Source organism: Schistocerca gregaria, chromosome 3 (assembly GCF_023897955.1).
Source record: "Schistocerca gregaria isolate iqSchGreg1 chromosome 3, iqSchGreg1.2, whole genome shotgun sequence".
NCBI classification, from domain to species: Eukaryota; Metazoa; Arthropoda; class Insecta; order Orthoptera; family Acrididae; genus Schistocerca; species Schistocerca gregaria.
In genome coordinates, this window is record NC_064922.1 from 732,499,101 (window position 1) to 732,514,892 (window position 15,792).

At 40.2% G+C, this 15,792-nt stretch overlaps 1 protein-coding gene across 1 annotated transcript in view; it reads left to right on the forward strand.

The window, feature by feature from the left end:
• Positions 1-351: 351 nt before the first annotated feature.
• LOC126353769 (peroxisomal membrane protein PMP34-like) overlaps positions 352-15,792 on the forward strand; it is a 67,203-nt gene continuing 51,762 nt past the window's right edge. The window contains exons 1-3 of the mRNA XM_050002850.1: positions 352-920; positions 1,496-1,556; positions 1,634-1,700. Coding sequence (XP_049858807.1) covers positions 855-920; positions 1,496-1,556; positions 1,634-1,700 — 194 coding nt within the window. The 5' untranslated portion in view covers positions 352-854. The remainder of the gene's footprint in view (positions 921-1,495; positions 1,557-1,633; positions 1,701-15,792) is intronic.

Below are 15,792 nucleotides of genomic sequence, written 5' to 3' on the forward strand. Positions count from 1 at the left end.
CCGCCTCGTTCGAATTTTGAGCATAGTAATTTTCTTTTTTTTTACACTGTTGAGAAAAATCTCGAGGTATGCGGTGATCATTGCGTGGTTCATTCTACATGAAAGTGATGGTTTACAGATGCCGCATGTGGGATACGTAATTAAGTAAATAATGTGAATACAGGGAAGAAATTAAACAGTAAACAAAACACAGATAATCTAGCAGTGTCTCTGTCAGACATTATGTAGATGACTGAAATTGTCAATTTTTCTAAAGTCGTTATACCAGTACGTTTTTAGCTGTCAACGGACATTTCTCTTACGTAAGTGGCAGTTCAGAGTTAGCACTAGTAATTACCGTATCTGTTGGTCATTGAGAAGCTATTAGAACTTCGCGCTCCAAAGGTCTTGGGCTGCCAACATCATAAATGTTAGCTCGTAGAATGCTTAGTTTCGACAGTGACGGCATCATCGTAGTAGTAACGTCTTACTGATATTTTGAAACGTTTAGAGTGTAATTTTTTTGATTGTACACAGTAAAATGCTTAGTACGCTATTTGGAAAGAGTCACGAACGATAACAACAAATGTAAACTTTTGGTTTGTAAAGGGTTGTCAGCGTGCATCCTTGTTGGGGACGAGAAGTGCAAATCATATTAACAGCAGCGGTGTCAGGATGGGTGTATGTGAAGGGATAGGATTTAAGAGATACTTTTTTCGAATAAGTGACCCGAAAATAATTTCGGACTAGTTTTCTTCATGAGATGTGTAAAGTTAAGAAAGGATCTTTTTTGCGATAAAGTTCGTTGTTGAATTGTACCGGCAGTATTAAAATAACTTTGTGGTTTAGATGATACTGCTGTAAATTTACTAATTATGAGTGACCGTAGCAGGAATTTATTTACGTACGAGACACTTGTCCATGCTATGGCAGGTGCAGCTGTAAGTATGAATATTTAAACATCAGTGTTATAAATACAGTTGCAAAAAACTGTGTTATTGGCAGCTGTGTTTAACTGTGCCAAAATGCAAAGTGGAGAGAAACACAAGCATAAAATAATCAATTTGGCAATATTTTTTATACCAGTACAATTGAAGAGTATGCAGTGGCCGATAGCTGCCACTGCCGCAGGAAGTAGTGTATTTGTATAAGGAAAAACCACTGAGCATATTCTGAGTTTTCGTTATTATAAACTGACAAATGGTGAAATGATATTATCGTGTGTCTAGCAGTTTGTTGCTGTAACTTTTTTCCAAGTTAACTTACGAGTTTTTGAAATGAAGACCTAATCGTGGCATATCTAAGTTGCCGGAATAGAAAGCCTCAATTCTATACACCAGTTGCAAATCTAAAAGAAAACTACCAAATTGTAGTAGTACTGCATACACAAATAGATTTTCTTGCCCTTTGCTGTTGGTTCAAAGTAACTTTTAGTATGTTGCTTGCCATTAATATTTTACTTGGTAGCATAGCCAAATAAGTACTAGCCAATTACATTTTTGTTTCTGGTTTACAGGGCAGTGTTGTTGCGATGGGGACATTTTATCCATTGGACACAGTGAGAGCGAGGTTACAGTGTGAGTACACTTTGGCTACAGTATTTGGTGAGCATTAATGTACTGGGTATTTGACTGATAGATTTGTTTATTTCCAGTGGAGGACACACGAGAAGCAAAGAATACACTTTCAGTTTTGCGTGAATTGGTAGCAGAAGAAGGCTTGTGAGTAAATTGTGCAATGTTATGAACAGTAGAGATAAAATATACTATTCTACTTTTATTTCACTTTAATTGGATATTTGTCAGTTACTGTAGTGCATCATTGTATCATTCAGTTGCATTTTATACATGTTTAAGTTTCATTTCATACGGGTAAAAGATTTCACAAGCAGCAACTTAGAAATATAGAAATTTCTTTGTTTATTTCCACCCAGTTGTTTGTCAGTACCACACTGATGAAATTCTGCATTTTAAGATATTGCCAGCATCCCATTTTGTTTTCAGATTTAAGGATGGCCAATATTGCCAGAAATCAATAGTCTAAGTACAATATTTCATGACCATAGACAGAAAATGTAGAAATAAATTTTTTATAGAAGATTGTTTTGGCATCGCCCATTTAAATACTGGATTTTTATTATTTATTTCTTTATTTTACAAATCACATAGAATTGTGCCACTGACTTCATTAAGAAATTTTGGAGGGAACATGATAGCTTATGTCTTATTGTCACTAGATTCTTCACCAATGGCTGCATAGTTTTTTGTTGACAAAAGTGACAATTTCAGGGACACATCTAAAGTAATCATCAGCCCCTTTCCTTGTGGCAGCCCTGGTTTCCAAGCTCTCTACTGTAGTCATTCCAAAGCTATTTGTAGTAGCACATATACAAAAGTGCAGTCCACAAATGCATATCACAGTCATCCACTGGTAAAGTTTCACATTTGAGGCAGCACATGTTGCATTGGTAAATCATGTCCAGTAAGACCTTGTTAATTAATAAACGTGAAATTCCTGCACTTCCCATCATTGTGGAACATTAGAATTTCCTTCTGGAAAGTGGGAATTATGGAATTGGATGAAGTCTATGATCAAACACAGCCATTATTTAATTATTTTCTGAGAAACTAAAGACTAGTGATTATTATTATTACTGACGCCATATTATCTTTTTATGTGCTATTACATCAAACTGTGTGAATTCTCTTTAATATTATTCGTTTAGCAGACACATTTGCTGTCAACCATCAACAATTATTTTTACATACTAAACATGTGGTAAAGCCTTGTTGCTCTACTTCATTGATAAATGTATATATTTCACATCTACATCTATACTCTGCAAACCACCGTGAGGTGCATGGGAGAGGGTATGCACCATTATTAGGGTCTCTTCCTGTTCCATTTGCATATGGGGCACAGAAAGACTGATTGTTTGAATGCCTCTGTGTGTGCAGTGATTGTCCCATAGTGCTCAGGGCCATTTTGTGCAGTGATTATTCTAATCTTATCCTCACAAACCCTATGTGAGTGATTTATAGGGGGTTGTAGTATCCTCGAGATAGACTTTTGTGGGATAGTTTACATCTATCGTCATTCTCTTCCAGTTCAGTTCCTTCAGCATCTGTGACACTCTCCCACAGATCAGATAGTTCACATGGTAGGGGTGTTGGCCAACTGTTGCAGGATGAACTAGGGTCAGGTTGCTTGGTCACAAACTTTTTAAATCTGGAGTAGGTCTGGGTCAGGTGATAGAGGATGTACAAGGTGTACATAGGTTAACTTTGCAAAGATGTCACAAAGGAAGACACCATGGTAATAGTTGATGGGGCGGGCAATAGCTTAGACAGGAACCCTAATTATTCAGTTGAGAGTGACCTGGTACAGAAAGATAGCTTCAGCAATAAGACATACTGGTGTTGGGCTTGCGTCTGTTCTGAGGTACCATGACCAGCCTCAATTAAACTCTTCTGTTAGGGGAGTTAATTTAGAGGTGGAACAGCTGCTTGGATCAGGTATGGGGTCTCGTATCAGTGTGGTTCCTGTTGATTCTAACAGCAAATGGGACTATACTAGGCATGGCCTTCACCTCAGCAGGAAAGTGAAAGAAAAACTGTCTGGGCTAATAAGAAATAACTTTGGGGGGGGGGGGGGGGGGTGGCACTATCACAAGTGGTGAAGTACCAGTGGTTACAAGTGACAGAAAAGCATTTTTTTTTAGGACCTGGAGGGCAGAAACAAAATATGTTCCGAAACAGTTTGAAAATGGCATTCACATTGATAAAACACTCAGTCAGTAAGCAAATTTTAATGTACACAATTCATGCAGACGTTCTCTTATTGATACTAGTGATACTCAAAAATTGATTGGAAAATTAGATTAATCCAGTTGTAATTCATTCAGGGCAAAAAATCCGTTATCTTGGTTGTGTCAGATTATCAAAGGTCTAAGGGGTAAGCTTGATGAGTTGCTTATTTATGTTTAAGAATTAGAGCTGAGCAAACCAGTTGATATAATCTGTCTCTGTAAACATCATGTGATCACTGGTATAGATACGTCAAATGTTACAGGATTAAAGTTAGCTTCTTATCTGTAGAGAAAATATGAAGAAAAGAGGGGTTGCCACATTTGTCAGAACCTGTTTTGATTTCAAGGATATTGATATTAATAAATTTGGCTCAAAGCAGCACTTAGAAGCTTGTGCAACAGAATTACTATGTCATAATAAGTCCTTTATAATAGTAAGTATGTACGGATCACCTAAGGGAATTTTAATCTCTCCGTAAAAAATCCTGAGTCTCTGTTGCCCCCAACTCACAGTAAAAAGCAGTGGTTGGTGGTGATTTTAATGTGGACTTACTGAAAAGCTCTTGTCAGTGAACAATTATTACAATCAGGAACACTATCATACAATTTAGTTCCTACTGTGGACTTCGCAACTAGTATATGTAAATGCTCTGAGACTGCTCTTGATAATATCTTCATATACAAATCTAGGGGGGGAAAAGTCATATCACAAAACCAATAGTAAATCGGCTATCTGACCATGGCATGCAGCATCTTGTATTAAATATTGAATCTTTTCAGGATACAAAAAATCTATTAAATCTGATTACATGAACATAACAAATCAGTCAAAAATTGAGAAATTCAGGAAACTGCTCAACGATATCAACTGTGTAGATGTTTACAATACTTCTGACTCAAATGGAAAATACAAAGTATTCAGTAATAAAGTTACTTTCAGTTTTGAAAATTGTTTTCTGCTAAAAGTAACTCAAATCGCACAAGGAATAAAGATATCATGTGGGACAAAAGGAGACTATCTGCTATCTAGGAACAGCTCTGATGATAGCATTGTAATGCATTACAAAGAATACTGCAAAATATTGAAGCAAGTAATTCAGACATCAAAGCAGCTTTATTATGAGAAAAAGAAAATTGCCAGAGACAGGTGGAGCCAAAAAGGAAGACGAACAGATACCTCTAAAAATAAATGAGACTTTGGTAGCAAGTGCATATAGTGTTGCAAACTTTTTAAACAATTACTTAATTTCTGTTACTGGCAGCTTGGGGTTATCAGGTTTGGTAAACAGTGCAATGGAGTATCGGAGAGCAGTCTTTAAAAATAACTTCAGTAAAATGGGAGTGACACTCACATCTCCCAAAGAATTAGTATACATCATCAAATTCTTGAAATCTAAGTATTCTGGTGGGCATGATAACATATCAAAAAAGTTAATCCAAGAGTGCTCATGTGGGTTGAGTTCTACCTTAAGTTATTTGTGTAGTCAATTTCTTATCATCACAATATTTCCAGACTGCCTAAAGGTACCATTAAACTATCGACCAATTTCATTTTGCTGGCTGTCTCAAAAATATTTGAAAACGTTATGTTCAAACGTCTCTTTGAGCATCTGACTGCAAATGTATGTTGTCCAATTCACAGTTTGTGCTTCTGAAGGGTTCTGGTATGTTGTTGTTGTTGTTGATGTTGTTGTTGTGGTCTTCAGTCCTGAGACAGGTTTGATGCAACTCTCCAAGCTACTCTATCCTGTGCAAACTTCATCTCCCAGTACCTAGTGCAACCTACATCCTTCTGAATTTGCTTAGTGTATTCATCTCTTGGTCTCCCTCTACGATTTTTACCCTCCACGCTCTCCTCCAGTACCAAATTGGTGATCCCTTGATGCCTCAGAACATGTCCTACCAACCGATCCCTTCTTCTAGTCAGGTTGTGCCACAAACTCCTCTTCTCCCCAATTCTATTCAATACCTCCTCATTAGTCATGTGATCTACCCATCTAATCTTCAGCATTCTTCTGGAGCACCACAATTCGGAAGCTTCTATTCTCTTCTAGTCTAAACTATTTATCGTCCATGTTTCACTTCCATACATGGCTACACTCCATACAAACACTTTCAGAAACGACTTCCAGATACTTTAATCTATACTCTGTTAACAAATTTCTGTTCTTCAGAAACACTTTCCTTGCCATTGCCAGTATACATTTTATATCCTCTCTACTTCAACCATCATCAGTTATTTTGCTCCCCAAATAGCAAAACTACTTTACTACTTTAGGTTTCTCATTTCCCAATCTAATTCCCTCAGCATCACCCGACTTAATTCGACTACAATCCATTACCCTCGTTTTGCTATTGTTGATATTCATCTTATACCCTCCTTTCAAGACACTGTCCATTCCGTTCAACTGCTCTTCCAAGTCCTTTGCTGTGTCTGACAGAAATACAATGTCATCGGCGAACCTCAAAGTTTTTATTTCTTCTCCATGGATTTTAATACCTACTCCGAACTTTTCTTTTGTTTCCTTTACTGCTTGCTCAATATACAGATTGAATAGCATCGGGGAGAGGCTACAACCCTGTCTCATTCCCTTCCCAACCACTGCATCCCTTTCATGTCCCTCGACTCTTATAACTGCCACCTGGTATCTGTACAAAATGTAAGTAGCCTTTCGCTCCCTATATTTTACCCCTGCCACCTTCAGAATTTGGAACAGAGTATTCCAGTCAACATTGTCAAAAGCTTTCTCTTAGTCTACAAATGCTAGAGACGTAGGTTTGCCTTTCCTTAATCTTTCTTCTAAGGTAAGTCGTAGGGTCAGTATTGCCTCACGTGTTCCAACATTTCTACGGAATCCAAACTGATCTTCATCGAGGTCAGCTTCTACCAGTTTTTCTATTCGTCTATAAAGAATTTGCGTTAGTATTTTGCAGCTGTGACTTATTAAACTAATAGTTCGGTAATTTTCACATCTGTCCACACCTGCTTTCTTTGGGGTTGGAATTATTATATTCTTCTTGAAGTCTGGGGGAATTTTGCCTGTCTCATACATCTTGCTCACCAGATGGTAGAGTTTTGTTAGGCCTGGCTCTAACAAGGCTGTTAATAGTTCTAATGGAATGTTGTCTACTCTAAGGGCTTTGTTTCGACTTAGGTCTTTCAGTGCTCTGTCAAACTCTTCACACAGTATTTTATCTCCCATTTCATCTTCATCTACCTCCTCGTCCATTTCCATAATATTGTCCTCCAGAACATAGTCCCTGAATAGACCCTCTATATACTCCTTCCACCTTTCTGCTTTCCCTGTCTTTGCTTAGAACTGGGTTTCCATCTGAGCTCTTGACATTCATGCAAGTGGTTCTCTTTTCTCCAAAGGTCTCTTTAATTTTCCTGTAGGCAGTATCTATCTTACCCTTAGTGAAATAAGCCTCTACATCCTTTCACTGGTCCTCTAACCATCCATTTTGCACTTCCTGTTGATCTCATTTTTGAGACTTTTGTATTCATTTTTGCCTGCTTCATTTACTGCATTTTTATATTTTCTCCTTTCATCGATTAAATTCAGTATCTCTTCTGTTACCCAAGGATTTCCACTACCCCCCGTCTTTTTGCCTACTTGATCCTCTGCTGCCTTCATTATTTCATTCCTCAAAGCTACCCATTCTTCTACTGTATTTCTTTCCCCCATTTGTGACAATTGTTCCCTTATGCTCTCCCTGAAACTCTGTACAACCTCTGGTTCTTTCAGTTTATCCAGATCCCATCTCCTTAAATTCCCACCTTTTTGCAGTTTCTTCAGTTTTAATCTACAGTTCATAATCAATAGATTTTGGTCAGAGTCCACATTTGCCCCTGGAAATGTCTTACATTGTAAAATCTGGCTCCTAAATCTCTGTCTTACCATTATATAATCTATCTGAAACATTTTAGTATCTCCAGGGTTCTTCCATGTATACAACCTTCTTTCATGATTCTTGAACCAAGTGTTATCTATGATTAAGTTATGCTCTATGCAAACTTCTACCAGGTGGCTTCCTCTTTCATTTCTTAGCCCCAATCCATATTCACCTACTACGTTTCTTTCTCTTCCTTTTCCTACTGTCGAATTCCAGTCGCCCATGACTATTAAATTTTCGTCTCCCTTCACTATATTAATAATTTCTTTTATCTCATCATACATTTCTTCAATTTATTCACCATCTGCAGAGCTAGTAGGCATATAGACTTGTACTACTGTTGTAGGCGTGGGCTTCATGTCTATCTTGGCCACAACAATGCATTCGCTGTGCTGTTTGTAGTAGCTTACCCGCATTCCTATTGCTTTATTCATTATGAAACCTACTCCTGCATTACCCCTATTCGGTTTTGTACTTATAACCCTGTATTCACTTGACAAAAAGTCTTGTTCCTCCTGCCACCGAACTTCACTAATTCCTACTATATCTAACTTTAACCTATCCATTTCCCTTTTTAAATTTTCTAATCTACCTGCCCGATTAAGGGATCTGACATTCCATGCTCCGATCTGTAGAATGCCAGTTTTCTTTCTACTGATAACGACATCCTCTTGATTAGTCCCCACCCGGAGATCCGAATGGGGGACTATTTTACCCAAGAGGACGCCATCATCATTTAATCATACAGTAAAGCTACATGCCCTCGGGAAAAATTACGGCTGTAGTTTCCCCTTGCTTTCAGCCGTTTGCAGTACCAGCACAGCAAGGCCATTTTGGTAAGTGTTACATGGCCACATCAGTGAATCATCTAGACTGTTGCCCCTGCAACTACTGAAAAGGCTGCTGCCCCTCTTCAGGAACCACACATTTGTCTGGCCTCTCAATATACACCCCTCCGTTGTGGTTGCACCTACGGTACGGCTATCTGCCTCTCCACGAACGACAAGGTCCATGGTTCACGGGGGGGTTCTGATACAGAGGACGCTATTTACACGTACAGTGAGATTGTACTTAATTCATTAGCTAAAAAATTGGAGGCTACTGACATTTTCTGTGACCTGTCAAAAATCTTTGACTGTGGGAACCACAGCATTCTCTTAAGCACATTGGAATGTTATGGTGTCACCGGCAATGTTGCAAAATGGTTTGAATCTTATGCAACAGGAGAATAACAGCAGTCCTATTACACTTCCCTGGGGCACTCCTGACGATACCCTTGTCTCTGATGAACACTCGCTGTTTACGACAACTTTCTGGGTTATATTGTTGAAGTAGTCTTCGAGCCACTCACATATCTAAGAACTTATTCCATATGCTTGTACTCGTTAACAGCCGGCAGTGGGGCACCGTGTCAAAAGTGTTCCAGAAATCTAGAATTATGGAATATACCTGTTGCCCTTCATCCATAGTTCTAAGTATACCATGAGAAACGGGCAACCTGAGTTTTGCATGAACGAACCTTTCTAAAACCATACTGATTCATGGACATAAGCTGCTTAGCTTCAAGAAAGTTCATTTTATTCCAGCTGAGATTGTGTTCAAGAATTCTGCAGCAAACAAAACTCAGCGGTATTGGTCCGTAATTTTACAGGTCCGTTGTTTTACATTTCTTATATACTGGATTCACCTGCGTTTTCTTCCATTCACTTGGGACTTTGTGCTTGGCGAGAAAGTCATGACAAATGCAAGCTAGGTAAGGGGCCAGAGCCACAGAGTACTCTTCGTAAAATGGAAATGGGATTCCATCTGGACCTGGTAAGTTATTTGTTTTCACATCTTTAGGTCGCTTCCCTACAACAAGTATGGTTACTTTTATGTCGTCCATACGGGAGTGTGTCCGATGGTCAAATGATGGTGTGTTTGTACATCTCTTGTGTGTGAATGAATTCTTATATGTGAAATTTAAAACATGGAAGCTTTAAACCCATGTAGCGAATTTATATACAACCAGAATTTTCTCGGGTTCCCTGGCAGATTTTTTTCTAAGGTGTGACGGTAGTAGTTGTTGTATGCTTCGCACATAGACCTTTTCACAGACGCACAAATCTCTACAAACCTTCACTTGTCATCATTTGTGTTTTCTCTTTTGAACCTAGAGTGCAACAGCCTCTGCTTTCTCAGCATCTTACAAATTTGTCTATTAAACCATCCTTTATCCACTTACTAGGTATGTAACTCTCCAGGCCATGTGGTTCAACTTTGCCCGTAAATCCTCTGCATCCATCTTGCAGGTACTAAGTAATGCCAATTCACTGTTTAAGTAAGATGTTAATAACTTCTTATCTGCTCTCTCTGGCAGAAACACTCTCCTAGCCTGAAACTTCCTTGCAGATTAAAACTGTGTGCCGGACCGAGACTCGAACTCGGGACCTTTGCCTTTTGTGGGTAAGTGCTTTCAGTTCAGCACACAGTTTTGATCTGCCAGGAAGTTTCATTTCAGCACATTCTCTGGTGCAGAGTGAAAAATCTTATTCTTGCCCCCCCCCCCCCCCCCCCCCCCGGCCTTCCTTACTGATTTATTAACTTTCGTAATCATAGTTGCTATAATGACATCATGATTGCTAATCCCTGTTTCTATACTGACATTGTTGACAAGGTCAAGCCTATTTGTAGCCACAAGGTCTAAGATATTTCCATTGTGGGTGAATTGCCGAGCTAGCCGCTGAAGACTGTTTTCAGAAAACGTGTTCAAAAGTATTTTGCATTACTGTCTGTCTGTGCCACTCGTAATGAACTCGCAGACATCCCGCTCTGTACTGGGCAGTATTGCATGATCTTAGTATTTACACATTATTGACTGTAGACTTTCTTTGAATGCCTCTAGAATTGCCACAGCGGAATTGGGTGGCCAGTAAAAACATCCAACAATTAACATAGTTTCACCTACACCTGTTATATGTGACCAGATGACTTCACTTCACACCCAACTTCAACCTCAGTAGAGAAAATATTTTTGTCAACTGCAATGAAAACTCCCAACTACAGCCTCTAATCTGTTCTTCCAATGTGCATTCCATGACTCGCTAAATATATCACAGCTTTCCAGTTTGGGCACGCGAACTTTCCTGGAGGGCAGTAAATTCAGGAACTCTATTACGAATACTTAGACAGTTCACTGACAAAATTGTGACAGTGGGTCTTTATTCGGTTTGACTTCCCTTACTGTAAATCAATTTGTGAGTGCTCATCAAAGTACATCAAACCACCACCTAACTTTTAAAAAACCTTATGTGCACTCTACAAGCACTCTGCTAACCGGTGTAGCTGCTTCCATTGTGTAGTGCACCCCTATCAAGGGGAGTCCTACAAATCCCCATGTGATAATGAAGATCCAAAAATCTGTAGCCAAGACCATCACAGAGTCGACGAAGCCTTGGTTGAAACCCTCCACTCTGCTCCAAGCCAAAGGACCGCTATCAACTATGGGAACGATGCTGCAAATTGTGATGTCTCCTTGCACCCTGCAGGCGAGGCTAGTAGGCTTCACCACCTCCGCCAGCTACCTGTACGAACTGAGGATTGCATCAGAACCCATGTGTGACAGGTGGTGTTGGTGCCGATGTGAGGCACAACGTTAACATGACTGCACCCTGCATGTTCAGTAGGCACTGACACATCTCAGATGAGGCCCCCTGGCAGACATACCAAGAGAAGATTGGCTTTCTTTCCAGCCCTCAACATTGTCTGCTTAAGGGGCTCCATAATGCACCTAACCACCTGTTTTACCCAGAACTTACCGGTAGTCACTGTAGAGGACTAGGAGGAATACTAGCAAAGCTGTTTTTAAGTCCTAAAAGAATGCTGTTACATATTGATAGTTGTTTACTGATGCTAATTAGCTCAGTAACTGACAGCATAGGTTTTTTAATTAAAAACCTTTTTACTTTAACCATGGTATGGTACCACAGTCCTAGGTTGTGTTCAGTTTAAGGTTCAGAGCAAGTATATTGATAACTGATCATTGCTTGTATCTGGGCACTGTGGCCAGATCTGCATCTTATTATCCAAAAACAGTAGTGAAGTGTATGGCAGAGAGAGCTTTGCATTGTATCAGTTACGGGGGCTGCTTCTCCTTCCATTCATGAATAGAGTGCAAGAAGAATGACGGCTTAAATGCCTCTGTTTGTAGTATATCCCTATTTTTCTCACGTAAGAGGGCTATTCAATGCCTAGTGGTCTAATTTTGGAAAAAAAGTTGCCACATGACCATCACCGACTTTGGATTTTTCTGGACTTTTGTATAAACATTCACATGTTGCCAATGAATACTGGTGAAGGTTTATTTTTGCCAATTTAATACTTGCAGAAATATAGTCATTTATTTGCCCCATGTGCAGCTATCAACAGTGCACTTGTGAGTTCTCACCAACGTTGAGACATGATACATAGGTTGGAACTTACAGTGGCAACACTGCTGTGGAGACACTATGCAGTGGAATCTACTATTGTCGCTGACAGCACATGTTGTTGACCTTACCTCCAAGCAATGGACTCGCCCATCCCACGTCACCGATGAATGGAGTTGGATCAAGATAAAATGTGCCATAGGTCGTACAGCATGGCAGTGTCATCAAGGTCTTAGAGGCGTGCGGGGAATTGGCATTGCCATACAGAACAGTGGCACGTTGGTAAAAGTGTTCAACAAAGGATGGCAAACTGTGGCAGACATACATTGGGCAGGTCGTCCTAGCTTCTCAAGAAGTGCATGCTGTTACCGCATTAGTGTACAATGATTGATGCTATATGATTCACGAGCTCGCCCACGAAGTCGGATTAGTGCATACGACAGTGCTTCGCATGCCTGGCATGCGAAAAATTGCATCCCCATGGGTTCCGAATGACTTGACGGAAATGCAGGAGTGGATGCATTACGATGTTGCTGAGGTGCACTTGGAGCACAATGAGTGCAAAGGAGAGGCTTTTTTAAGCCACATGGTAACACTAGATGAGACATGGGCCACATCGTACAAGCCAAAACTGAAATGCCAATCCAACGAATGGCATCATTACGAGTTGCCAAGAAAGTTGAAAGTGGGTCAGAGCTCCAGTATGGTGAAAGTTATGATAATTCTTGTGTACGACTGTCATGGTGTTATCCTAATTCATTACGTTCCTCCACCGAAGACCATCAATGCACAGTATTACTGTTCATTTGTGGAGCACCACCTGTGACCAGCTTTGCGAAAGAAGCATAAACACTTTCTGTGCAACCAACCCATCATTTTGCATGACATTGTGCGGGCGCATACAGTGTAAGCTGTGGCTGCTCTGTTCGGACGAAGGGATTGAGAAGTACTGTGGCATCCACCATACTCCCCGAACTTAAGTCCTTGTGACTTTATATTTGATTCCGAAGATGAAGGCATTTGCTTCAGAACTGTTTCAGAGATTTGACAGGCAGTAGTCCGCTCCATTCCCACCATCAACAGAACAGGCTCTGCTAATGGTGCACTACACCTTCCACATTGCTGGTAATAGGTTCTACACAATGCTTGTGACTACTTTGAAAGACAGTAACAGGTGCAAATGTGTAACACTTTTGTATCGGTTGTGAATAAATAGTTGCCACTATTTGAGTTCCAACCCTCATATATCCGGTAACACTTTCTTGAAAGAAACAAAACTAGACAATCTTGTCCAACTTTTTGCTCTTGATTAAGTGAAATAATAACAAAAAAAAATCCTGAGCGGTTTACATATGATTTGAAGCAAAGTTGATAAAAAATAGATGCTCAAAAATGTGAAGTTTAGCTTTTTATATCTCTGGGAGTAATGCCGGAAGCATCTAAAACTTTGCACATAATAACTTGTCAAAACAGGGTCATAGAATATAAAATTTAGTTCTCCTACTGCTTTCCAGTAGTTTATAAAATGAGGGCAAAGATAAAGATTTTTCTAAAATTACCAAAAATTGCTATTTTTGGCCCACTTTTACAAAAACATGTATTCTGCAAACTCATTTTAAAATGTTTCAATTAAAATGGCCATGTTCTTAACCACCTATATTTGGTTTTACGCCTTGGTCTTTTTTTAGGGCCTTATATGCAATGCAAGCATATAAGGACCTAAAAATTAATGACAAGGTGAAGATGCATTGCAAATGAGCCCGATGGTACTCAAATTAAATCTGACATTGGTTATTATGTTCTACAGTTGTTTAGTACTCCCTATAGAAGATAATATCAATAGTCTTGATGACTTGGAAATGAGCATGAGTCAGAAAAACTGTAAGTAAGTTGTCTTTTTTGACATCACTACAGTATTCAGCTCAACAAAATCCATTGTATAAAAATAAATGAAATGGGATATGGAATCCAATAAAAAGAATAGTTTTCCCTTTTTTTTGTGGCTCTTATAATTTGAAGTAATTACATTTGAAAAGGGTAATTTTTTGGGTTTTGTCTTATCCAGGTTTCTTCCAAATAATGGCGTCAGGGACATCATCTGGCTGGTAGTATAGGTTTCCTCATGACTGTCTACAGCAAATTAATGAACCAGTAAGAAATTAAAGTAGCTGAAGATAAACATAAGTTTAGGATCCTAAGAGAGACCTCTTCTAGAACTTAAAGCTATATTGACCTCCCCCTGTGGGTCCAGCGTTTATAATATGCCCAAGGTATTCGTGCCTGTCGTAAGAGGCAACTAAAAGTAGTCGCACACTTTTCATCCGTATGAGTTCAGGTCCCATTGTATGGTTTTACCTGCCACTTACAAAATTCTACAGGAGTGCGGACCATGTGGGGAAGGACACCTTACGTGGTGCATGAGTGCCCGTAGATTCGATCTCCTGAAACACTTGTCATGGCTTTGTATCTCCACCTGCGATTCAACTATTTGGGCGAGTACACTTTCTGGGGGGTATGCATCACCTTCTGTTGTCTCCTGTCTTCTTTCGCCCCATGACAATATTGGATTTCTCTGCACCCAATATCCAGCACGGTAGCCAGTCTTTTGTGGTGGGGCCATCATGTATCCATTTGGGGGTAGCCCCCTGACAATGCATTATTCACACTACTGATGCCTGAACTGTAAACTCCCTATGTATGCCTAGGAGTAGATCAACAGCCATCATGCCAGTTGTCCTTTGCTGTGGCTGGGTGGCGCCTGTGGGGAGAGCCCCTGATCAGGGTGGGTGGCATCAGGGCAAGATGACCCACAATGAAGTGGCCTAAGTCATCTCTTGCTGGTGACTGTATGGCACCAGCAGTATCTAAGAAGGGCAAGACAGAATACAGTGCCGACAGGTATGGCCCTAAATCGTTTCCCTTCATTGGTACACCATGGGAGGAACATAGAGCTACAAAACGGAGAGAGCCATATTCCCCTTGGTTTTTAGTCTGTAGAAGAACTGACGGGGACTCTTTTCTACCGACAAAGCCACAGTTTTTTGTTGAACACCTTGAGGATAAGTTTGGAGAAGTGACAGCGCTGTCCAAGATGCGAAACGGTGCAGTCTTGATTCAGACAGCATCCCCAGCCCAATCCTGAGTGTTACTCGCCTGTGACAAGCTGGGTGATATTCCTGTTTCAGTCACTCCCCATAAAAGCTTCAACATGGTCCAGGGGATTATTTTCCTTTGTGACCTCCTCTTGTAATCTGATGAGTTCTGTGCCAATTTAGAATTGCGGGGTGTTCATTTCATCTGGCGCATTTACAGGGGACCCAAAGACAACAGGGCTGCTACCAGTGCCTTCATGTTGGCCTTGGAGGGTGATTCATTGCCTGAAAAGGTTTACCACTGGACATTAAACCATACATCCCTCCCCCTACGCGGTGCTCTAAGTGCTGGAAGTTTGGGCCCGTTTTCCCGCTGCACTTCCAGCGCCACATGTCGAGACTTCAGACGTCCGCTGCACCCAGATACTCCATGTGTGCCTCCTCCCACTTGCATCAACTGTGGAAAGCACCACTTCCCCTGCTTGCCAGACTGCCCAGTACTCCAAAAGGAGCTGAAAGTTATGGAATACGAGACACTGGACCAGTTGATTTACACAGAGGCTAAATGTAAATTTGAAAGATTACACCCCATTCAGTTGACGTCAAAATA